This window comes from Pyrgilauda ruficollis, unplaced genomic scaffold, assembly GCF_017590135.1.
Source record: "Pyrgilauda ruficollis isolate IOZ18807 unplaced genomic scaffold, ASM1759013v1 scaffold32, whole genome shotgun sequence".
Taxonomy (NCBI): Eukaryota; Metazoa; Chordata; class Aves; order Passeriformes; family Passeridae; genus Pyrgilauda; species Pyrgilauda ruficollis.
This window is the reverse complement of record NW_024524600.1, coordinates 2,617,421-2,642,345: the sequence shown is the minus strand read 5'-3', so window position 1 is coordinate 2,642,345 and position 24,925 is coordinate 2,617,421. Positions and strand designations below refer to the sequence as shown.

General features: G+C 38.4%; 1 protein-coding gene across 1 annotated transcript in view; it reads left to right on the top strand.

Annotated features, from left to right (window-relative positions):
- The window catches only part of VEZT (vezatin, adherens junctions transmembrane protein), a 45,089-nt gene extending 37,846 nt beyond the window's left edge, over positions 1 to 7,243 (top strand). Inside the window, exon 13 of the mRNA XM_041474259.1 lies at positions 2,072 to 7,243. Within this exon, the coding sequence (XP_041330193.1) occupies positions 2,072 to 2,652 (581 nt within the window). The 3' untranslated portion in view covers positions 2,653 to 7,243. The remainder of the gene's footprint in view (positions 1 to 2,071) is intronic.
- The last annotated feature ends 17,682 nt before the right edge of the window (positions 7,244 to 24,925 follow it).

Sequence of the window (24,925 nt, the reverse complement as noted above, 5' to 3'; positions counted from 1 at the left end):
TACATTTCTGACTTGCCTTATCTTGAAGATTGAAAGCCAGAAAGGTTCATATTCTTGTCTCCATTGGCCCAAGCCAATGGATGGCCATTATACCACTTTTCCATAGTCCTCTTGAATCTTGCTTTTACAGGACAATCAAATTCCAGAAATCCTGTGTTTTCCTAACTTGTGATTATTGTGGAAAAATATCCTGAAATATTCAAAGGCTTTAATCTGTTAGTGAAGGCACCCAGCTAGCCATTCTGACTTGTCCTAACAAAGACATGAGGGGTTTTGATTCATTTAAGGAGGGGTGAGGGTTTCCACATAATAGGTCAGCTCCAAACAAGCTGATACATCTTAGGAGCACAGCATGAAGTCAATTGGAGGTGATAGGTTGGATTCCAGAAGAAAATATCATCTTAGCAGAGCACTAGACTAAAGGAAGTTTTCCAAGGCCCAGTATCATGGTAATACTTCTTACAGTTTGGGTAATAGGTAGTTTATGGGAGTGTAGGTGAGCTTACGTTTCTGGTCCTTTGGCCTTCTGTTGAGCCACTACATGGAAGTGCTTTTAAAAGGTCTGCTAAGTTTTTAGTAGCTTCATTTCCATTTGTCAAACACTGTAAAACAACTTTCTTCTGCTGCAGAATCACTTCTAGCCTTTCCCTAACCTCTCCCCTGAAAAAAAGTTCATTCTGTCGGTGGTTGTGTTGTATCCAGCTGTTTTCCCTTCTCCCACCTTGTCCATACAACAGTTGTTATATAGCTATTTATCAGATTTGGAAAGCCATACTCTCAAAACTGATGAATTTCACCCTGTTTATTAATTTGTAAACTCCACAAATTGGCCAGCTACCAATCTCAAGTTTTTTGGGTTTTTTTGAGAAATTTTGCCTTTCAAAGTATTCTTTGGAGGAAGTAGGCAAGAAGTTTGCTCCCAAATGATAAGATTACTGTGCATATTCCTGTCTCTTCAAGCAAATGTGCAGAAATAAGTAGCAACATCTTTTTTCCAAGACAGGGAAAGAACTACTCCATAAACAACTGAGACGAGTCTGATGCAGTGCTCCTTTGATAGATAAGGTTTTAAAGCAAACAGTACAATACCCATTCAATGCCACATTCTTTCAGTGTGCTAATGACAATAGTTATCAATGTGACAACCATAACAATGTGCCTGCCTTCAGCTAGCTAAAGTTAATATTACTGAAATAGGATGCAGTTGAAAAATCCTAATACCGTAAATTTTGCTTCCCATGAAAAGTTTGTGTATTTCCCAGAGTTATTTTCATCTCTGCTTGCAGGGGTAAAGTCAGAATGGAATTAGAAAGGGAAATGCAACTTGGGAATCTGCTGTTGCCGCTCTCATTTATGTTCGTGCTGCTACTATAATGGAGCTGCTGCAGTTAATTTAGGGAATCTGTTACTTGGAAATGGACATTATATCATTTTCTTAAAATGAAAGCCGCCTGTTCTTCAAGGAGTGATTGTACCGAGTTACACTAACCCGTAACACTGGGAGGAGAGACTTCCTGGCAAGCATCCCGTTGCTGGCAATGGGACTCGCTGCTGCTACTAACTTCAAGAGAGGCTAAACTAAACCACACTTTATTTGTGAGGACACCTGACCTGACTGTGTGGATATGTGTTGTATTTGTATGTTGTGCTCTATGAGATAAGATATTGCCTATAAGGACGTTTTCATATACCAGCTGTCTTTAGTAGATTAGGTAAACTATTGTTCACAAGAACACAATTAAATCTGTATGCACTACAGTGGTTTTACTTGGGTTTTGCTTTAACACTGAATATATCCTCTGTGTTTGATGCTGGCTTTAAACACCACAATTTTGTGCTGTCTCTTCACATCACAGATTTTAAGGAAGAGTTACAAGTAGCCTTCACATTTCACTTCAGCTTTGTGATTAGAAAACACTTCTTAAGTTTTGGTGTGGGTTGTGTTTCTGTTGTTTTCGGATTTTTTAAAGTAATTTTAAACCTTATAGTCTTGCATCTTTTCAGGCAAATAAATTATTTGTATATAGCAGCTCACTTTGAGTTATCATTTAATTTTTTCCCCCTTTTTAAGCTGCAGTGAAACCCTTGTCTCCTGTAGAACCATTGAAGCTACTAAATAATGTGGAATCACATATGAATTCAGATACAGAAAAGCAGGACTGCAGCCAAAGTTGTGATAAATCTGAAGAAAAAGACTCTAATCCAGAAGTGAATGCTGCTGATAAAAGCAGGACAGAATATTTGTACGAAGATCCTGAGATGGAGAAAAGCAAAGACAGTATTACAGATAAAGATGTTCCTACGGGGGCTGAAGAAAGAATGTATTATCAGTGTGAAGGGGATGCTGAAGAGCTCAAGCCAAGCAGTGTGGATGGAGTAGAGGCTTCACAGCCTCCCTCTAAGGATGCATTACATTCAAAAATCAAGGATAGGCTGGCCCAGCTCCACATATCAACAGATTTTAACTTCACATCTGGTCTGGCTGCACAAGTTGCTGCCAGGTCTTTCACTTTTACTACAATGCAGGAAGAGACTTTTGGAGATGATGGGGAGGAGGAGGAGGAGGAAGAAGAAAAGACACAGGAGAATGAAGACCTTGTGGAGAACTGTGAAAATGAAGAGAGAGGCTCTGAAAGTGAAGGAAAAGTATAAGTCTGAGCTGAACTTTATTAAACTAACAGCAGGCAGTTTGATGAAAAAGAACTAAGGTGGGGGGTTGAAGGTGAAAATACTGGATGGAAAAAAAAGGAGAACTAAATAGAATACATCATGTTCCCTAAGACTGATACACTAAATAGGACTTCTAAGTATATTGAAAATTTGCAGGTAAGAGAAGTTTGGGCTGCATCCAAGAAATAGATGGCTGTCCCTTTTTAAGATCCTAGTGACAGGGGTTGGAATTTACCTTTGTGTTTTCTGTTTTATTTATTTATATTATGACATATTGTAGTTTTTCGTTTCTAAAAAAAAAGGAAAAACAATGTTTTCATTTACAACAGACTCCATTTTTTTGCTCTCTGATTCTTTTGTCATGGTATCAATGTTTGTTCCAACAAAAACAGCCAGGACATTTCTTTTGGAAGAACCTGAACTGTTCCCTGTGATCTTTCCCCACCACTTTTGTTTCACTTCTTGTGTCTTCAGTGTGTTGGCTAAGCCATGATAGGTATTTGTGATTCTGCAACTAGTGATGTGGCACCCAGCTAAAATGTAGAATTTTAAATAAAAACTTGAAAGAGCTAGTATTTCATGTGTCCTGGGGTATGGGGCTGAAACAGTATAAAGTTAGTCATGCTTCATATTAAGGTTTATTTAGAATTTTATGAAGGGTTAATAAATGATGTCCATAAATTGTAATTCATGTTAGAGAAATATGTTGTAAGTAAATTTTAGGGAAGGTTATAAGCACACCAGTGGAAAGTACTATAGATAGCTAGAAGCTATCTGTTGGATTGACAGAGATGAGAAGTAAACACCTATTTATTAAGCCAGCTATTAATTGTTTGTTAACCTTTTGTAAACTGAACCTTAATGTAATTGTTTGATTTGACAGAATGACCGATTGTACATTTTTGCTTATGTCCTGAAGTAATTTTCTTAAAGGAAAGAGAGCTCAACAACATGCAGTGTTTTGTTTGAACACCATACTTGCATTTCTCTAATGTTCTTTCACTTTTCCTGAGATCACAACTTTAACCTGTGAGATTAAGAATCCATGAGAGAATTACAGTTGTGTATTTTGTTTATTTTAAGTTAGTTAACTGATGATGAAGTCTGGATGTTTGGTATGAGGTTATGCCAGTTGCCTTTTTCTCTGTAGTGGTGTTACAAGGAGCAGGAAACTGATGCTCACAGAGGAGCTGGTTAATGGTTTCATTACCGTCTCTTCCTTTTACTCTCTGACACAACATGAAGCAAAGCTCCCATGTCTCTAATGGCGAGAGCACCACTTCTTTGTGTGGAATACTCTGCTTGGACCCAGATACACTTCCAGGACAAAACACTGCATCAGTTACTTAGAGTATTTATGGCGTTTTGCAGATTCTATAGAGTAAAGGGCTTTTTAAATGCTGGTGGTGCAGAGAAATATCTTTCCTAGGATGGCATCATGGAGAGCGGGGAAGGTAACGCCGGTCAGCAGGTTAGGGTGGAACTCTTGACAGTATGTCAGAAAACAAGTGTTTTCTTTCAACACCCTGGCCTGTATTAGTGATTTTGCATGAACACTGTGAAATATGTGGACTTTTTCATGGATGGTAAAGAGGGAAATTGATAGAGAAGGGAGTATGACTTACAGTGTTCTTTCACTGTACAATGCCTGTCTTCTCCCTCACACACAGGTTCTGGGAAGAGAACGTGTTGCCGATTTTCACTGACCAGTAACACTGTGTTCTGTGTCCTTTATTTTGTGCAAGTGACTGGAAGCTGAGTGGTTACTGTCTTAAGGAGGTTGTAGAAAAAAAAAAATATGATTTTCATAGTGTATTCAGAAGATAAGCCTCCTCTTAGTGGTAGAGTATATTCTTCTATAACTAAAGATTAGGCTAAGATGATGAAACACTTTTATTTTCTCTGTGGTAAGCAATTGTTTTTACCAAGTCTAGAACAGCTGCTTTGGATAGATTGTGTTTGAAGCATTGTCCATGCTTCTGAAGAAGTCTTCCTCATTCTTGACTTGAGATCCTCACAAAGTGCCCAGATATTTTTTGTTCCTAGCTGATTGTTCTGACAGCCTAAATGTATCTTCCATCAGTATTTTTCCATGAATTCATCCACCATCATCTGATGTTGTGTATCCCAGAAAGGGTACTCCTGACCTTTTTCTATGGGATCCAAATCATAGTTTACAGTATGTATGGCTATGATACCAACCTGGAAAAATAATCAGATTTAGGATATTAATTATCACTGTGCTCACAGTTTCAGATTAAGTCAGTAGTTGCATTGGTACTGGAATCAGTGACAGATCTCACATTTATAAAAGCTGCTATCTCTATTCCTTTGCTGTAGTTCTTAGTAAAAATCCTGGAGGATCTACTTTGGTGGCTCTCTTGGGGTCCAGTTTTATTATATGCTGGTCTTGGTAGTGAAACTGGCCTAAAAAGCCCCGTCCGTCATGAGTTGTTCATCTTCATCCAGAAGATGTGTCAACACGGGGTTTTGTGTCCATGTTATAAACAAGTTCATGAGTCCACCCAGGTGAAAAATTCACCCTTTTTAGGCTTTTTTGATTTTCACCATTCTTATTGCAGTGATGCAGTAACAGCAGTTATCTCAAAACAGCTGTATTAGCACGTGTTGCTGGCCTGAGACTCAGGATTGCCCACATTTACATTATTGGCAAAGATGGTGTAGTGTGAAATTACAGCCTTGACATTAGACATGGCTATGATCAAACGACGACTTTTTGGAGGAAGTCCTGATCCTACTTTGAACAAATAGATTTTCTACAAGCAATTTAACTGATTTCCACGGTCTTACTTAATGCAGTCTTAGAAGTTGCCCATATGAACACCTGGACTCACTTGTTTTCTCTGCCTCTCATCACCTCTGTATAAAACAGCCGTCAGGTCATTTATTTTGATCTATTTAATATTCTCCCTGAAGAAAAATATTGCTAACAGTGTACAGCACACAAAGCCTGACTTCTCTTGATTTGATAACCAGGTTACATGTATGTATGTCATACACTCTGTTATGATCCAGATTTCCTCATAATTATGTCATTTGAAATGACTGTATATACATGCTGTAGGTTTCTTCACGAACCTGACAGATTTCTTTGCATAATTTATTGCTGCCTTTAAAATAATGTTTATGAACACACTGAAGTGTGCATTAGCTCTAATGAGTTGTCTTAATATATTGAGCATGTCAAGGTCTGAGTTCAGTTCTGTGTTCTTTGGCTCACTACCTGAGATAGGGATTTTTGTGAAAACAGAACATTTGCTTCTTAGAGCTTTGTAACTTTTTGAAACATTTAGTAGGAAGTCCATACTAAATTATGGGTTATGACAAAGAATATCAGCAGCCAAAATCCTTTGTGAAGAGCAGAGCTAGCAATAAATGCTTTTTCCCTATCCCGTTTCCAATTAGTAGTTCTGTGAAGTAAAGAAACAAGTAATTATATAAGGTTAAATAATTTCTTCTCCTTCTACCTGGAAAGCACTCCAAAGACAATATTTGCTTCTTGGTTTGGATTGCAGTTTAACACTACATCTTTTTATATCACTTCATTTTACAGCTAAAGATCTAGGTAAAGGCTTAAATCTAGGCAAAGATCTGTGATAAGTAGGTAACTTGTCCCTTTTGTTAAGTGTATGTATTCATGACAGAAATTAAATGGTTGTGTCATGGAAGCAAATGTAGAGAGTTACAGGTAATAGAGCATCTTTCAAATGCAATTAAATGTGCCTCTGTCAACTACAGGCAAGATTTGCAAATGTGAAGGTTTCTGCCATCAGTCATAGAAATGAGACAGTTTTACTCCCAGCAGAGGATTGCTGGACATCACTGAATCTTGCCCTTAGATTTTTAAATGCAAGATGGAATCTGGTAGAGTAGCCAGTTTTACTGAAATTTCAGACTTTGTCCTGAGCACATCTGTCTCCATGTGACTGTTTGTTACAATATTGGAAACTTTATGTTTTTTCAGAAGTGCAAAATTTGCAACTTTCTCATTAATTTATATGGTGAACTATGTGGAGTTGTTTGCCCACACTGAATTCTGTTATCTTGTAGGTTATCCCTTTCTTCCTTTTTTCCTTTTTTTTTAAGAAACAAGAGGACAAGTACACTAAACTGCCCTTGACCTTTAAACTGTTTTGTGAAGGGCCGCTGTAGTTGGGCAAGTGGCTTGCTCCCAGGGCTAATTGCTTTTTAGAATTAACAGGTTTCATACTATATCACATGAGCAGAGTGTGAGAATGGCACTTGGTCAGTGTAAAGGGCCAGGCTGCTTTGGGATCTTGTCTGTGACAGGGACTAAACAGATGCTGAGGGAAGACTATTGTGTAGTGATACTTCTCCAGGCTATTCCTCAGCAATTTGTGGCTCAGGGACTTCTTGACCCAGTAGTGGTGGATGTCAGCTTAACAGGTTCTGATGGAATCCTTCTCCATAGATTTCAGCTCAGCCTCATGTTTGATTCCTAGTTCCAGTGCCAGTATGTGATCATCTTTACGTCATCATTACTGTCTTGTACACACGAGAAGATTTCTCAATAAACTTCTTTGGTGTTCTACTTTTCTCAGTCCTTCTGCAGAAGTTATGTTTTCTGCCTTTTGTTTGCTTTCCTTACAAATCTCTCCGGTTTTGGATGTATAATGACCAAAGTGTGGTGCAGTACTCCAGACTAACCTCAGCAGTGCAGAGTACAGAGTAATAATCACCTCCCATAAAACACCAAACCATTCAAATATATTTGAGTCATATAGAAAGAAAAATCCTTTTAGATCTTTTAGCCGTAGCTGTTAGGATGGAAAATGAAAATATTTGGTCTGATGGAGGAGAAATATTTATTCACTGTCAGCGGGATTTGGCTGGACAATGTTTTTCTTTGTTAACAAAACAAAAAGTTGTTAAAACAAAATGATCTCCCAACAGCTGCCACCTGGTCTAACACAAACTAAAGATGCCAAACAACACTTGTTTAAATTTCAATTTGACTTTTCAGAGCTTTTTTGGTCTCTGATGCAAAATATATTATCACACAAGAAACATGGCAGTGGATATATGGATATCAGAGATCAAACCAAAGGCCTCTCAACTAAAGGCTAATTTTTAAAATGCTTGGTGGTGTGCTTTATTCATTTTCTCATTATATTTAATTCCCTCCTGTATATGTGTTTATTTTGCCACCTGGGATTTTAAGTGCTGAAAGATACATTTGATTTATTCGACTTGGAAATTTGTGCAGAAATCAGATAAGAGGTAATGGTAGTGTGTGGTAAGACACAGTCATAGCAAGGGGTGAAATCTACCTCCCATGAACTTTCCTTTCTAGGTGGATAAAGCAATGTGGCTTGAGCTGCAGCTGGATATGAAACTGTTCTTGTTGTGCTGCCTTCCCTTTCACACTGCTGTGGCTCAGGTTATTGGCAGCTTATCAGAACAGAACTTGGCTCAACAGGGTGTTAGCCCATGTTACACTTTCTGTATCGATCACTGAAAAAGCGACTACAATTTAGTAGACAAGGAGAAGGTTTCTCTGTTACAAAGTGGCTTATTGTAAAAGGGTTGAATGGGACCAAAACTTGAATATTTTCATGTGATCAGCATATTTTGACCCTTGTACCTTCTCAGCTTTAAATCTTAAAGGCCTCATGGACCTTCGGTTTAAAGTTTGCTTTAGAGGATGAAGTTCTATGACAGCTTAAATCACTTCATGGCCATGAAATCCCAGTCCCTCATCTAGGCTGGCTTTTGTAAGCACTCAGTGATCTAGGATATGGGTAGGACTGGAAGTGCATCAGTGCTTTAACTTGCAGCTGGCTTCCTCAGTCCTGATGAGGCTGATGCCACTCATTGTTTTCCTCACTAATTTTTTTTCCTTTTATTCTAGAGGCGTAGGCTGCCCTAAGACCATTTGTGTCTTATTCCCCAAAGTTTCTAGGAACTGTTTATGATACTGCCAGTAAAACTGAAATTATTGTGCATGTTTTTTCCTACTTACTCATTTCACCCTTCTGGACCCTTTGACACCCATGGTCTTCTCCTTTTACCACCACTCAGGTTCAGATTTTAAAATAGCACACAAATTCTTTTTACATGTATTTGTAACAGAAATAACTAAATCTAGAGTTGTGTACTGACTTTCTCACTTGAGAACTGAAACAGACAACAGGCACCATAATGGGGAGCATACAGTCAAAACAGAAATAATGTATAGCAGCTCAAATTTATACCACACTCTTGGTGTATATTGACTTTTATAAGTAATTCTGGCTTACTGAAAAACATTTTAAAGTTGCATTTTAAAAATAACTGCAATTCTATAACAAGGTCCCAAAATAAGCGTCATAAGTTGGCTTGATTTGTGCTCAAATCTTAATATTTAAAGATTGCTTCCTGACCTTCCAGCTGCATGGATGAGAAGTGAAAATAATCTCAGATTTCCAAAAGAGAGAGTGACCAATCCTTTCCGTTATTTTGTGCTATTAAAGAAAGGTCCATTCCTAAACAAACAAAAAGAAAAATGTCACTGCTTAATATCTTCAATAGCCATTACTGACAGAGAATCATGCATTTGATCTCAATAGAAGCACCATAAATGCAGGCTATTTATAATGTTTGATATCTGTGTTTCAATAATAATAATAATAGGCTTTAACTGTATTATGGGATGAAAGCCAGAAATGTACAAACTGTCCGGTAGATCTTTCATCCAAAGGCACAGCTGGTGAAATTTAAACAAGTTCGTGTTGGCTGTTCCTGCACTGCTCAGTATGATGTTGCAGTCCAAGCTTTTCATGTCCCAGCGTGGATGTTCACGGGTGGTCTGCAGACACCTGTGTGCTTGAGCTCTGCAAAGCTTGCAGTGATCACAAAACAGAGCTGAAAGAAACCTAAATAGGAACAGGATGCTTCACAAGCATTTTGGATTTATTGTCTGTCTTCCTCTGTTGCAGCATCCCTGTCATATGCAATCCCACTCGTGAAATTTTTCCTTCCCACTTTCACAGGCCACACAAACCAACTGGGGAGGATTTTATATTTTATTTCTCACCTATGGGACTATCTGTAATGCACCAGGTAAGTTATCCACAACTTAAACATTAGTGACCAAACTGCAAAAGATGGGGCCTGGAGAAGCTCTTCTGGTCTGACCACTTCTGCAAAGGGTTCTCCTGAGGTGGGAGACCACAGGAGTGCTGAGCTACGTGCAATGACTCTGCAGGTGTCTTTCAAAGCTCCAGTTTTTACTAAGTCTGTCCTTTTCTCTGATTCTCTCTCTTCCCTCTTAGCTGCCTTCAGCTCTTCTCCAGTATTCTCTTGCCAACTGCTGAGGAATTTGGCCACTTTTTTCCTTCAGTTCTGAGGCCTTTGTCTAAACTTTATGAAATTATAGGCTAGAGGGAATCCACACCAAGGTGCTGCTGTGCATTCTCAGTCATAAACTCATAAACAGAAGGGTTCTTAGGGCTGGTGCAATGTCTTTCCTGACATTCCTTCCAGGAAGCTCTGACCTACATTTCAACCTGGCCTCCTATTTCTTCCTGGACTTCAGAACATTCACTCCCAGGAATTTCCTTCCCTCCTTAATGATTGTAAGATGCTAATGCCTCCTCAGCCAGACTGCCCCTCAAACACGTGTTCCTCATTACATGAGCCTTACTTTTTCTTTCCCACAGGAGGGTGGCACAGTTATGGCTGAGTCTGCCTTCTCCTAAACAAGTTTGCTGCTTTCAGCAGTAGGGGCTGAACATGTACTGTCCAGCTGCTGTGTCAATGTGCTTTAGCTCCCCAGCTGCCTGATCTTGAGCTCAGGAAGCACTGGGATCTAGCAGTTGTGCTTAAGCCTTTCCCACTGGTAAAGAGCATGTGTTTTCAAAATACAAGTATTACTAAATCTCCCTGAATTGAACCATTTTGAATTTTTATTGAGGAGCATAAACAAATTATTTCTTAATTTAAGGGGTTTGAATAAGCTTTATAAATATATATATGTGTGTGTGTATATACATATCTTTCAATGTAGATATATATATATATACACACACACACACACACATATATATATATACACATATATACATATATACACACATGCACACCCCTTCATTATGTAAATGTGTATTGCCACATATCCCATTGCAAGGTTTGTCTAGCAAAGAGTTTGTATTTTTTTCATAGCAAACTATCCAGTTACTTACTTGAAAGGTAAAAAAAACCTTAATTCTTGTTATCCAAAGGCAAAAGAATTGTATTCTACCAAGCAAACTGTGGAAGTATTTCAAACCTGATTTTACATCTTTTATAGAAAAGCTGCTTCATTTTGTTTTCACTTATCAAGTCTTTGCACCTGAGCTGCTGTGAGTGTCTGTATGGCCATTTGCCCTGTCTTAAACATGTAAACAATACATGTTCCTCAACATCTCCTGCCTGCTAAGTCTTAACATTTCCCAAAACAGGGCCTAAAGGCAGCATAGACTGCCAAGGAACCACAGGGAAGGGAAAGAAAAGAATCTTGATAAGCTGCTGCTTAATTAGCTAATAAATGAGAGCTAAAATGTAAGAGGAAATGTTCAAAAGAACAAACTGCAGCAAGAGACTTCTGGCAGGGCTACAGAGGGAAATCACATGATACATTCTGAAGTTTGCAGACACTGGGAAGGATCCACAGTTTCTTGTCCATGTGGAGACAGGAAACGCTCACCAGACTTGTAGTCTTCAGCAGCTTTTTTAAAAAAAGCCTCTATTTTATCTATGTTTTGTTTCCACAGAAAGACTTGCTGCTTTCTGTACTGTGTGCTCAAGCTGTGTGTAATCAATCTCTGCATCTCTTCCTTTAAGTTCTGTGTGAAGTCAGTCTCCTTCCTTCCACTGCACTGAAAACCTGTGTGTTTTGGCTCTGGAGTCTCCCCTGCACCCGCCCTGCCCGTTGCTGATGCTGCTTTAAACGGGGTTCATTCGATCAGCCCCAAGGAGGTTTAGATCAGCAGGTCCTTAAAGCAGGTATGAAGCCTGGGGGCTGGCTGTGCTAGGGCTCCAAGAACTCCAGTTCTGGGTTGGATGTAGGCAGTAACAGGAAGACATTCCTGGATGCTGACCTTTTGTTGTGATAGGGTTTCCTGCCTATGATATTTTCCCAAATTATTTTGTTTCTCTTTTTTGTACTTTCATTTATCTCCATTCTTTTCCCCATGGATACACAGAACCTGAAGTCTTCTTTACATATTTAATCGTGTACATCACTAGGATTATTTTTAGGCCATTTTAAAATTTATGCCTGGGTTTCCCCAGTTTCAGAAGTAGCTTTACCTCAACTGTAATGCTATAACCACTTTTAAAGACTTCTTGGTTGCTATTATTTCTTCAGCATCTGTAATAAAATTCTGCCTCACTAATGCCTGTATCATTTTTCTCTTTATCCTGTATCCCTGACAGTTGCCTAGGTGGAGTGGATGTGGCTTATCCATCCTCCAATTAGTAATGATTGAATGGAATGCTTATACAGGGATGCAAAAATGCTGTATGAGCACTTTGCTTGATTTTTTATGCAGAATTTTATTTATAATTCCACTTTCATCCTGAAGATGGAATTAATTTTAAGCAGTCCTGGCAATGGTTTCTGCAGTATTTTGTGCTGACTCCTTGATACAAGCACTTTAGTAATGAGCACTTGTTACTCTCTTCCGAGTAAGTGATGACTGAAGAAAGAATGTTTTTCTGTGTGTCGTATGCTTCTCCTTGTACCTTCCCCTCGTCCTTCAGAGACCTCTGTGCTGTGGCAACTGTTGCTAAAACTCCTTTTAGCATCACCCAAATGCCTGTGTAGGTGGGGCTTTAGAAAGAAAATAATGTGTCAGTTGAGGACACTGGGAGCAGGTCGATCTTTAATCCAGGAATGGGGCTTAGGTGCTCTGCAGGAGATATATTCTACTTGTGTGTGACTCCTAAGCACAGACTTCCTTTGTAGGCTTCAGAAGCGACAAAAGAGCAGCAACAGGACAAAGTCACTCCTTTTATCTGGAGCTTTTTCATTCCCTGATAATGCTTACACTTTTGTATCAGAACTTTTCAAAGGCTGTGTTCTGCTGCTGTTAGGAGTTGTGGCTGATGCGCACCTCTCCCTGTAAACATTCCCTGATTTGGTTTTAGGGTTAACAGCTACTGACCACTCTTCCCACTTAGGTATGACCCACTCTCACATAATTCACATCCCCAGGAAGGCCAGCTTAAAAGGTTACTGGGAAGAAGGGAAATAATTTGATAATGAAAGGCAAGAGGTGAGGCAGGAGTATTTTTTCTTTTCTTTTGACTCTTGCTTCCAAATTGGTGCATAATTTGTTGTGCAAAAGGTCTTGCTTACTGTTTGCTGTTATCAGGTTTGTGTGTTTGTTTTCATATGGAATAGTGAACAGATCAAATTGCTGCTGTTAGAATGAGATGTCTGTAAAGGAAAGGAAAGGAACATCCAAAATGTTTTCCTTTACTTGGAGACTTCTTGAATGCTAATTGCCTGTGTGTATACTTCATAATGTACCATATGCAAATATTCTTCAGGAATTGATACTACCACTTCAGTCAATATTTTCTATGTTAGAACTGTATGTTTCCTATACTGCCAAGAATGTATATATATCTATGAAGACTTAAGATTGTATCTTTTTGAGCAAGCCTCTTTCTTCAGCCATCTGAAACTTTCTTCCTGTTTCTCAAGTTTTCTGCTAATTTATTAGACTCTTGTGTTATATTGTGTACTTTTTGTATCAGTTGTATCGATGTATTTCTTCTTTCTCTCATTAAAATCTGTTCTTCTCATCCTCTACTGTGCTGCTTCATATTTGAAGTACTCACACCATATCAAGTAACAAGATCTAGTGCAGTGGGTCAGCCTGAAGTGGATCCAGACCAGTCCTAAAAAGCTAGTCATTCAGACTTCTATTATATTGTTCCATTGATCCCAACATGTAATCCACTTTATTGTATTAAGCTTAATTTTGCAGCATAGTCTGTACTTTTATAATATAGTAAAGAAGAAACCTGGAATGGGACTGTCAAGGTATAAACAAATGGACAAGACACAAAAAATGTACTGAATTATGAAGCCCATAACTTTTATGGATGGATGTTTCTGCTTACATTCGTTAAGATATTGGTGGACTTCCTGAGGGAAAGAAATTTTGAGGAGAGATTTGGAAGAGGATCCCAAGAGCTATTTTTTCCTAGAAATATGGCCATCGACTTAAGTTAGTCAGTTGTCTGTGCCATCTCCATGCTTAATTCATCTTACAGGTAATTGAAGAGGAAAAAATGAATGCAGGTCAGGACCTGTTTGCTTACTTCCATTAAAGAAGCAGCTGATTTACAAACAAGAAAATGCTGTCTCACAAGAGATCACTCCATGAACAGATAGAGAAATGACAGTGCTTTTTAATCCTCCCAGTAAAAGCAAGAATTTCAGTGTTTCACTGATGCTAATTCCTTTTTAGCAGTGCAGTATCTTCCCTAACCTGGAGCTCTCAAAAGGCTCTCTTCCCCTCAGAATGGTATGCAGGAGGAAAGAGTTCAAAGGTCCTGTACAGTGGACCCAAGGTACTGAAAGAAAGAAAGTGAACAGAACATGCACATGCACCTGTGTGTTGAGTATCTGGCAATTTTTGAGGTTAGGAAAACAGCTGGCAAGATGGGAAAATACCAGAAGCTTCTACTCTTGGAAACTTAAGGATGAAGTTAATCTCATCTTTAGCACCATCTTTATAATTATGGTAGAATATGTGGAAATAGCTATGTCACCTAGCCTTGGTTTTCACACAGACTCTTCATCACCCTCTCCTTCATTAAAACTATTCCTGTACTACAGTTGCACCTGTGCATGAAAAAACCCCATGGAGTGTCCCAGTCCATTTAAGGATTTCTTGTCATGGTGTTGTGGTAGCAAGAAGCAGAAACACACATGTAGAATAACCATGCTGGTTTTGATCACATTGTCATGGGTTATCTGTAGGTTTAGATTAGGCAAATGCCTGTCTGTGCAACTGCATACATTTGCTATTTGCTTCTAAGTTGCATTTAGGGATGATACCACATTGGAAATTATTAAGGAAAATTCTAGTGTAGAGAAGAACTAGCACAGGGAATTCCACAGGCCACTGTAGCCTTTTCAATCACTCACAGAAGTGTTTGTAAAAACACCCAGCCTAAAGCTGATCTGTCCAGACTTCAGTCAAGAATGCTTGACTTGGAGAGAAAGCATGATAGGCCATATGAATATATTGAAATATAATGAATTAATTTAATGACTATATTTGAAAATGCTACTGTTAATTATCTGTTATATTTAATCCCTGACTTCCCTATCATTCCAGTAATTGTTTTGTGTGCACATGAAGTGACAAGCTTCCTTCAGAGATGAATGGACTGCAACTATAATAGGTACCATTGTTTGATATAAATGAAATACATTGTTTTGTTAAGTTAAAAAGAAGTCAGATACATTCCATGACCTATCTAAGCTAGCTGAGAGCAGCTCAGCAAAAGACTGCTCAATTCATTTTGGCCTATATTCTGTGTTCTTCTTTGTTGTCCCTGTTATCATCTGATTCTTAGCTATTAACAATAGCCTAATAGATCAACATCATCATCATCATCATCGCCTGCATGATGTATTGGTTAAACCAAGAGTGGAAAACAATGATCTTTGCATTGATTCCAGGCACTCTTGAAGTTTCAGTTTGATTACTGGCTTGCATCAGCTTTAAATTGAAAATAAATATATGGTTCCCAAAAGCCATGTAGTAAATAAATTGCAAAAGTTGCAATTATTTCCTTCTTCTGTGAGAGAGCCAGCTATGGCAGGACATGCTTTAGCTCCTGGGAATGCTCCCTCCAGGAGCTGTATGCTCAGTATGAGGATGTGAGGTATTTGACCATCTCCTGCTATTTCTCTAGATTGTTTCTAAAGCTTCCCTGTACTATTAATGAAATGAAGAAGCTAATTGCTAGAAGACAGCTGGCAAAAGTAATTGCTCCTTTAATTGTAATTAAATTTTTATGACTAGTGCCCAAATGTGTATATAACACCCCATAAAACAAGTAAGTCTTGGTCAGACATACACAAAGAAGCAGGGGGTGAGCCCAGGACCTTTCTCTCTTTTCTTGTTTTCTCCTTGACAGTAACCACCAGTAAAACTCCCCTGGTGCCTCTGCACATCCACAGTGATGTGTTGAGATCCCACAGTAACCACCAGTAAAGATTCTGTGACACAGCAGCTGGGTTTAGACAGCCCAAACTGCTGAATGGGACAGGAAGGAATATACAAGATGGAGAACTTGTAAACACACCAAAAATGTCCAAGTGCTTTGATACTGAGACTGCTGTACTTGCTGCTCTGAGTCACAGTGCTTTATATATAAGAAATTAAACAAAGAAGCCAAAGGTCTCAGAATGAAATTATTAAAACCAATGCTGATGGAAAGTAAAATACCTGAATGTGAAATCACTTGGAAGTAACCCATGTGATAATCACTCTTTGTCTTAGCTATTTTTTAAGGTCTTTAGTAGACTGGCTGTACCCAATGATAATAGAGTTGGCAAAGAGCAGCTTTCCTTGGATGTACATCTGCCAAAGAAGAGAACAAAAAAAAAGCTGAATTGGCAAGAGCAACCTCTTAGCCTAAATGAGGATGACAGATTGAAAAACAAAGAGGATTGTTAGGTAGCTTGACTTACTTTATTATGGCTTTCAGCCTTCACCTTTCACGACTTTTTAATAAAATATTTTATTTTATTTAAGAATTAAAAAATAAAACTCAGATTCTTCTGGTCCTTCCAAAATTTCCAAAGAGCATAGGGGAGTGTATAACAACATTCTGCATGCCGTTTCAATGACTATCAAAACCCACTATCCATCCTGGTAACATTTCAGTTTGTGTCATAATATGACATATTTGAAGATGAACACAGAAAAGTACCTTAGACACAGGAAAAAACAACTGTTTGTTTGGGTTTTCTCTTCATATGTTAACAAATTTTTTTGCTTTAATTTGTTGTTGTTGTTGCTGTTTTGTCATTTTACCAAGAAGGAGTAAAGTAGGATATCCTGCTTCTACACTTTTTTAAGTAGCAATTAACTTTCTTGTTTAAATACTCTATCTCTTAGGAAACTTTTCTAGAGAAAAAAGGTGACCGAGGTTGTTTTGATAAGTGATTATAAACCTATAGGAATTAACTATGCTTGATATTCAAAGCCATAAGTTTTCAAAATGTGGGCAAAATCTGAAACTTTAGTAAATTTTTCTCCCTAGAAAAGTGAACCACAAAATTAAAGCTAATTCAGGGCTGTTCAGAAAGATCCAGAAAAATTTCCCTACTCTTATTTCCACAGTTTTGAACTTGACTTTGATTCTGAAGTGAATTTCCTGATATCTCAATCATTTGAATGTTTCCTGAAGCTGGTATTTATAGATTACTATCACATCATGACATTCTCAACAAAGCAGATGAGTTAAAAGCCAAATTCTGTTTTGTGCTAGAATTCTTAAACAAACTGAGTTAATTATGCATTTTGTAGTAAGATGTCAACAAATGAGAGGAGGCAGCCTTCTAGATTTTTAGTGTTTCTATTCTCTTTGGGTTTTAGTCACAGTATCACACACTAGTCTATGTCCCCAGATTCAAAATTACCAGAGCAAGTTCAAATAAGATAAATAATTTTCCAACATATGGCAAAGACTGTTCCACATATATAACATATGGATAGATACAACCTATGGATGATATGTCATATGGATGGATATAACATATGGATGATATGTCATATGGATGATAAGTCAGACTTAGGGCTTGAGGAAAAGCCTGATGAAATACTAGATACAAGAAGGAAGGTGAGAGCAGTAGACTTTTCTTGGTCAGTGACATAGCTGGGCCAGATTCATGCTGACATGAAGGCCCATGTCATTGTTCTGGCAGCGTAAAGGAGCCTTTGTTTCAGAGAAAATTGGCTGAATTGAACTTGAAACTGTAAGGGTCATTTAAGCTGTTGTACTATCCAAAGCTGCTTGTGTTGTGGGATGTTCCTGATGTTAAAACAACTGGAAACCTCTGGCTTACTTCAGGGAAGCTCTCAGCTTGCAGGACTCCATGAACTCTTCAGGGTAATGCATATTCAAACAACAATGGATGTATTGTTCACTAGAAGGAAATCCGGAGGACCACTGAAATTCCTTCATCTTACACTCATACCAGTATGTGTTAATCTGTAACATAACCAGTAATGAATGTAACATAGAGCACTGCTTTTACTTATGGGTAAATGAGAGGGGGGAAAAAAGCATGTTTCAGTTTTATAGGAAAAAGTTATTATGGCAATGTTTTACTCAACTCTGAAACATTTTTCTTTCAGCTGAGTAGCATTAGTCTCATTACTATGAAGAGCTTTATTTACCTGTGTGAGAGCAGCACTCAGAGCAGCACAGATTTGGAAGTGATGAACAGTTACATCAACATAATACATGTCACATTATAGCAAAGGTCCTCATTTCTCTGTCCTCTTTTTAAAATTCACTGCTGGGAGCTGTGTCAGCATCATAACAAAGGGAATCCTATAAGCTCTCCTTGGGGTACAGTTTTGAGTGTACATCAGCAAGTGGAAATGACAACTAGCACTTGGCTTCAGCTACTGATTCTCTGGCTACATGGACTCTTTTATGTCTGTGTTCTTTCCCTTGAGGCAAATTCTTACTCATTTATTCTAACTTTGCTGACTCTGTCTTGATTTATCTATTCTTATTTCATTCTCTTCCTCATATCTTGTACTATGTTTATCTCACTGCTTTTTTTTCCTTTTTGATAATGCCTCATCCTGCTTCCTATAACTTCCCCTTCCCTGCCCTTCCCTGACATGTTTTTCCTTACACAGATCATCCAGTCTCTTAGTTCTCTATTTCTCTTATCATTCTCCCTCAGTTCTGCATGTTCTTTCCTTGCCCATGGTCGGAGCACAGAGAACACGAGAAGAAACCCCCAGCAACTTCCAACCCAGGCTACTGCCTCTGCTCCATACACCAGGGATTTGCACTTTGGCTTGATCCCCACATGTAGTGTTGTCCACCTGAGCCATTGACTGCCACATGGATGAAGAAGCCCCAACACTGCTCCCATGTTGGTTTTGTGTAACCATGGGCATTATCCTACTGCCAAAACACGGTGGGGTGCACGCTGGTTGTGTTGTTGCATTCGGAGCTCTGACAGCGTTTCAGTGCGGCTAAAGAAATGATAACAAGCAGGTAGGGAAGCAACCTTCTGCCACTGTGGCATTGCCTACAGAGTGCTTTGCAAGCAGCACTGCTGTTCTCTGATACATGTAGTCAATAAATGTACAAAATGAAGAGGCTGATAGAAGGGGTAGGTACCTCTGTTCCAAAAATGATCTGATGCATGAATGCACACTGCATTGAAACTTTTCTAAGTGAGTATGAATGAGAAGGCTGCCTCTGGCAATCATCATTGCTGTCAGAGGAATGTAACCCTTTCCATTACAATTCACCTGGTTGATTCTGTGATGTTATGACATTGAGGAATTTCATTATTCTTTTCACCACAAGCAATCATTTTGTGCCTTCAAGCATAAAATTCAAGTATGCTTGAAGCTTTGCTTTGCTAACATGGTACATAAATGTTACCAGTCAAAGTTTTCCAGTGTTGTTTAAACTCCTGTCACCCTTATTACAGCCTTCTGTAACACATGACTATCACAGGCTGGCATTTTAAGGCATAAGTAAAAGTTTTACCTTCTACAGGACACCTTTCTGGCTTCCTTCACCTCTAAAACACCAGGAACTTATAAAATAAGAAGATTCATTAGCAAGCAGCTCTCAAGGTCAACTTTTCTCAGTAAGTATAAACTGGCATAGCAAAGTTTTTACTCCCACTGGGATAAATTTAATCCAGAGTGTTTTAAACCCCACGTCTTTAGTAAAAGCTGAGAGATAAATTTGGATGGTGGCATTTTGGAGGGGGAGGGGAGATTTTTTTCTCCTCTCAGAGCTAAACATAGTTCTGGCAAATAGCCCCAGACTGAAATTCTTGAGAGAGTCATAATAAGCAAGCCAGGGCAAAGAGGAATGTTTTTTTTCTCCCTGACTAATTCTTCCACATAAAAAGGTGAAAGGTCAAAGATGAACTTTAATACTAATGCAATTCTGAATTTCTATGCAGTAATATGTCAGAACATTAGAAAAAAAAAGAAGTCAAAATAAAAAGTGTTTTATTGTTGGCAAGAGTAGGTTGGTTTTATAAGCATATATATCTCCATCCTGATTTCTTTTAACCTTTGGGAGAATGGGAACTTTGAGATATTAAATGCAGACATTAAGCACAGTAGGGGTTTTGTGAGTTCAGCCCACCCCATACTTTTCCTCTTATGTGCCCTTCTCCATCATTCTGACAAAAGGAGTCAATTAAGCCTGTCTTCAAGTTATCACAAGTTCTCTTTCCCTAGCGTTTTTTGACCGAGACGGTCATTCTTGAGGTTAATTTCCTTCTGCCTTCTGTCGAGGAATATTTAATGTGGATTACCAAACTTCACATGCTCTTATCATAAAAACAATTCTGTTGATTTAAACTGCCCCTTAGAGAGGCAACTGGATAAATATATATATATGGATGTGCAATGCACATTCAGATGTTCAGTTAAAAAAGATTTGCTCATGCTGAAGCTTATTTAAATTTAATCACTATAGTTGAAATACATTTAATGAAAGTTTTGTTATCTCTTTGGGTTTGTAGTACCACCCTTCTTGGGCTGGTAATGTACAAACAAAATGGTTGAGCTGTCCTTTTCACATTACAGATTATCTGTGCTGATGATGCTGGTGATGATGGCATACAACTTTTAATCATTGTGGGGTGTGCAAATAGCAATCTAACCTGGGAAATACGAAGTATAACTTGTAAGTTCAGCAATGCTGGAGTGGCCAAACGCATTATCAACCGCATGGATCTGCAGGAAAGTGAGGGGAATGGCCAGAGCTCCAGAAGATATGACCAAAAAAGAAAGGGTTGCATAACCTGGGCTTGTTTAGCATAGACAATGAAGACTGAGTGTGGGAGTACAGTTATGGGAGACAGAAAAAGACACAAAAATATGACCTTCTACAGAAAGAGAGAGAACAGTCTGTTCTCCATGTCTCTGTAAACAGAGCAAGAAAGAATGGGTTTTAACTATAGGAACTAAAACTAGATAGGAAAAACTGCCAAGCAATGATAGAATAAAGCATTCAGATGTATTTATTAGTAAAGACATTGTGGCTTCTCTATCACTGAGTCTTTACAAACAGCTTAACCCGCAAGAGTGGATTTCAACACACCTGAGGCTGAATCCCTCAGGAGAGAAACAGGCATTTCCAGCATGTGATTCATTTGACCCATTCCCACTGTACATTGGAAGGAGACAAACTCCACAGTGAAAGTGCCTGTTTTCCTTCAGAGGCTGTGAAAGTCTCTAGAAAGTCAATTCAAGTCTAAAGGTCTGTTTTGTAGATGTCTACAGCACTGTAAGACTGTACCATCTCTTGTCTCTGTAATGCCACTGACAGTTGATTTTGTACTGGTAAAAACAGCAAGGCTTGATGACCTCTTCAGATTATTTCTAGACTATGGAGAAAGTAAAGAACTGTCGTTACAGGTTTGCCTAAACTAAAGGCCTAACTGAAAACCAAACCGCCTGTTCAGTAGGATGACAGTAACAAAAATTTGTTATTGATTAATAGCCGCTTGGCTGAATAATTGGAATGAGATAGTGAAAAATGTAATGGTTAATAAGCAAACAAGTACACTATCACCACAAAATAAACAAAATGCCTTTCTTAGTCAAAGAAACCAAGAGTAGAAGCAGCATAGATTTTCCTCTAAGTTCCTGACTGGCCTTTTCAAGATACTTTTTGTAAACCATAAAACTATACAATAGTGTGTGTATTGTTAGGTTCTCTGTATAAATAGATGATTCCACATTGTGGTCTTATTTCTTAAGCATTACTTTTACTAGAGGAAAATTACTAAAAACACTGTCATCTTGATTATCTGCAGCAAAAAATGGCAGAAACTATTTTGAATTATATTCTCAGAAGACTCCCATTCAACCCTTCAATCCAGAAAAGTCCACATTCACTGCACAAATTCCTTCCATGCTATTGATAAGCTGCTGAATCAGCTCAAAGCATTCAGCCTGTCTCACAATGAGTGCACTTAAGAAGCTGGCAAGGCTGGAAGGCAAATGCAATTACAGAACCCAGCCTTCCTTTTAAGAGTTATGGATCCTGAGAATCAGCTGAAATGAAATGAATTGGTTTAATTTTCCCTCACCTTTTTCAAGGCAGTATCCTATTTTTCAAGGGAAAATGTCATGAAAACCTCAGCTGTGAAGTTCCTAATGCTGAAAAATTAGCTTGGCTGGTACAACCAGTTATAAATGTGTACTGTGCCTTATCACTATGCTGTCTCCATATTTTCAACATAGACTCATGTAGGAACAGCAATGAAAAGTTACCAGTGGATTTAATGAAATCTTTGTTAGGTTTCCCATCTCAAACCTGCATGCTAGAACACTGGCTAAGGATGGGGAAGTTTGGGATTAGTTAAAGTCCAACTGGTTTCACCTTTTATGGGAGTCTGGTACATATTCATATCTTGGGGGAGAAAACCCACAGATTCCCTACTCTTCATCCCAGGCTTTGCATCTATACTTGGATGGCTGATTTCCCCACAGATGCCTGTTTACAGGCGTGTGGGGATTCCACCACTAATGGCAAATGCAGCAGGTGTTACTGAGGGCAAGCTTCCTCCTCTTCCTGCTTTGTTTCCTTTTCATTTTTCCTCTTCCAGTTTCTTCACACATTTGGTGAGCTTGTGGTTGGTTTTCACACTTAGCAGGTTGCCAGTGGCACAAACCAGGCACTCTGCTGCTTGCTGGAGAGGCCTCTGTCATTGTTTGAGATAAATGGAGAATCAGGACTAATGGACCAAATCCATCTGTGTTTACACTAAGTAAACACTAAGTGTCAGTAACTTTCACAGCCCTTGTTGCTTTCTTATAGCATAGGAACACGTTTCCAGACCCATGGATATGGGTTAGATTTCAGGTTGCTTCCCCCTCTCTATTACATCATGGTGTCAGTTTGACATGCTCCAGAGACTGGAAAATACAGTTGTTAAGAATTGTGCTGCTAGAGATGAGTCAGTCATATCCAGAGGTGATTATACATCTAGAAATATAATCATTTAATGCCAGTGCCCCTCAGCCAGCTCTCATGACATTTAACCATTGTTCCATGCAGTTTGGCACTGATGGGGCAAAGAGGTGCCTTGGCTTAAGTTCATTCTTAAACTGGAACAGTACTGTGTTTTGCATGTGTGTATGCATGTAAGCACACCATGTTTTATTATTGTAGGGTTCATATGTTATCCTCGTTACTTCTTCACAAATAGCAAATGATTATTGAATTGTAAACTACACAGAAAAGGCATCTACTTTGGAAAAAAAGGGGAATGAAAATCCTATGGTAAAGAAAAGTGAAGGAATGTTTGGTGGTTATTTTAACACAAACAAGGCTTTTGAAAGGGCACTTTTACAAATAAAATGTTGGTTCCCTTCTGCCTCCTACCCCTCAAACACACAGCTCCCTAACATTCTGAAAGCACAGGAATTAAGTCCTGGCTGAAGATCTTTAGATGGGGGCAGGGGGAGAAAGTGGGATTGTCCATATGGCAGGAAGTACATGCCACAATCAGGAGAAACAACTGCCCCTGGGAGCAACTACATTATTGTGATGCTTCTGTAAAACCATTTCCTTGAGGCATCTAAGAGACTATATAGAAAGCTGTCTAAAGGCAAATGTTTAATATCATACAGCATTTCCTTCTTGCTTAACATGTTCATTAAAACTTGAACCTCTTTTTTTTTTTTTTTTTTTTTGAGGCCAAGAATTCCTTCTCTCAAACTCATTTGTATTTATTTAGCTGAACAATAATTTTAGTAGGAAATTAAGGATGGATTCTGTCCTAAGCGTACTAAGGGTAGCCTTTTAAATTATTAGACACAGAGATAATTGTGTTTCATTTTGAAGGGTTTTTTTCCCTGATCATCTGAGGAAATTCCAAGGACCAGAGGAAATTAGTTATCTGCCTCCAGAAGAAAGTATGTAAAATTAAGTAGGTTTTTAATATTTTACACAGTTTGAGGGAAACCTTCCCCTCCTGGGAACATTAGTTTTCCTTCATCAAGGCTTTAAAAATTAAAATATATACAAAATTGTTTGATATATGTTGCCAAGGATGACTTCAGAGGTAAAGAACCTTCTTCTCATGAACTCTGTGCATTTTCCTCCCTAATCCTAAAATTTTACTCCAATTAAAGTAATAACCTTGCACATACTGGTATAAAAACAGATGTGCAGGATTATACCAAAGGCTCATTTAACTTGTTCACCATCCTGTCCCTGTGAGTGCCTGGTAACTGGGAGAGGAATGGAATAACATTTAAAAGAAGATCCTTCTTTTTGTGATCCATATCAGCCATAAGCAGTTAACAATTCAGTGGACTTCAGTTACCAGGGGATTAACAATTGAGGGGTTTCCTCAACCAAAAATTGTATCTGCACCACGACTTTTCACAGTTGCCAACAGAGCCAGCCCTCAGGAATGTATCTAATTCCATTTTGAACACACTTACACTCTTGGCCTCTGCAACATCCTGTGGCAAAGAGTCCCACAATTTAATGACGTGCTGTAAGAAAAAGAACATCCTTTTGTTTAAAATCTGCTGTTTATCTCTTCCTTGGTGTGTCTGATCAGTCTGTGTGTTCAGTAACAATCAATAATTATTTCTTATTTCTTTGCCACAACATTTTTTGCTTTATAAAGCTCTCTTATCTCATCTTAGCCTCTTTTGTAAGCTACCTTATTTAGTCCTTCATTATATGAACAGCCATTCTATATTTACATCCCTTATTGAGATGTGATGAAGACAGTCACGTGCTGTGTACCAGAATCTCAAGAATGTTTTGTTTACCCTTTGACTGACATTGTGCTTGCATTACAAAGAATGATCAAAAGTTTTCAGGGATTAGTCAATGAATGAGTTTTAGATCTCTTACTTCAGTGTTAAAAGCTATTGTATCCATTTTGCATCTTTATGAATAATTCTGAATCTTATTCGCCATGTAAATTACTCTGCACTTAGTGACTAGCAGACTACCGATTTCA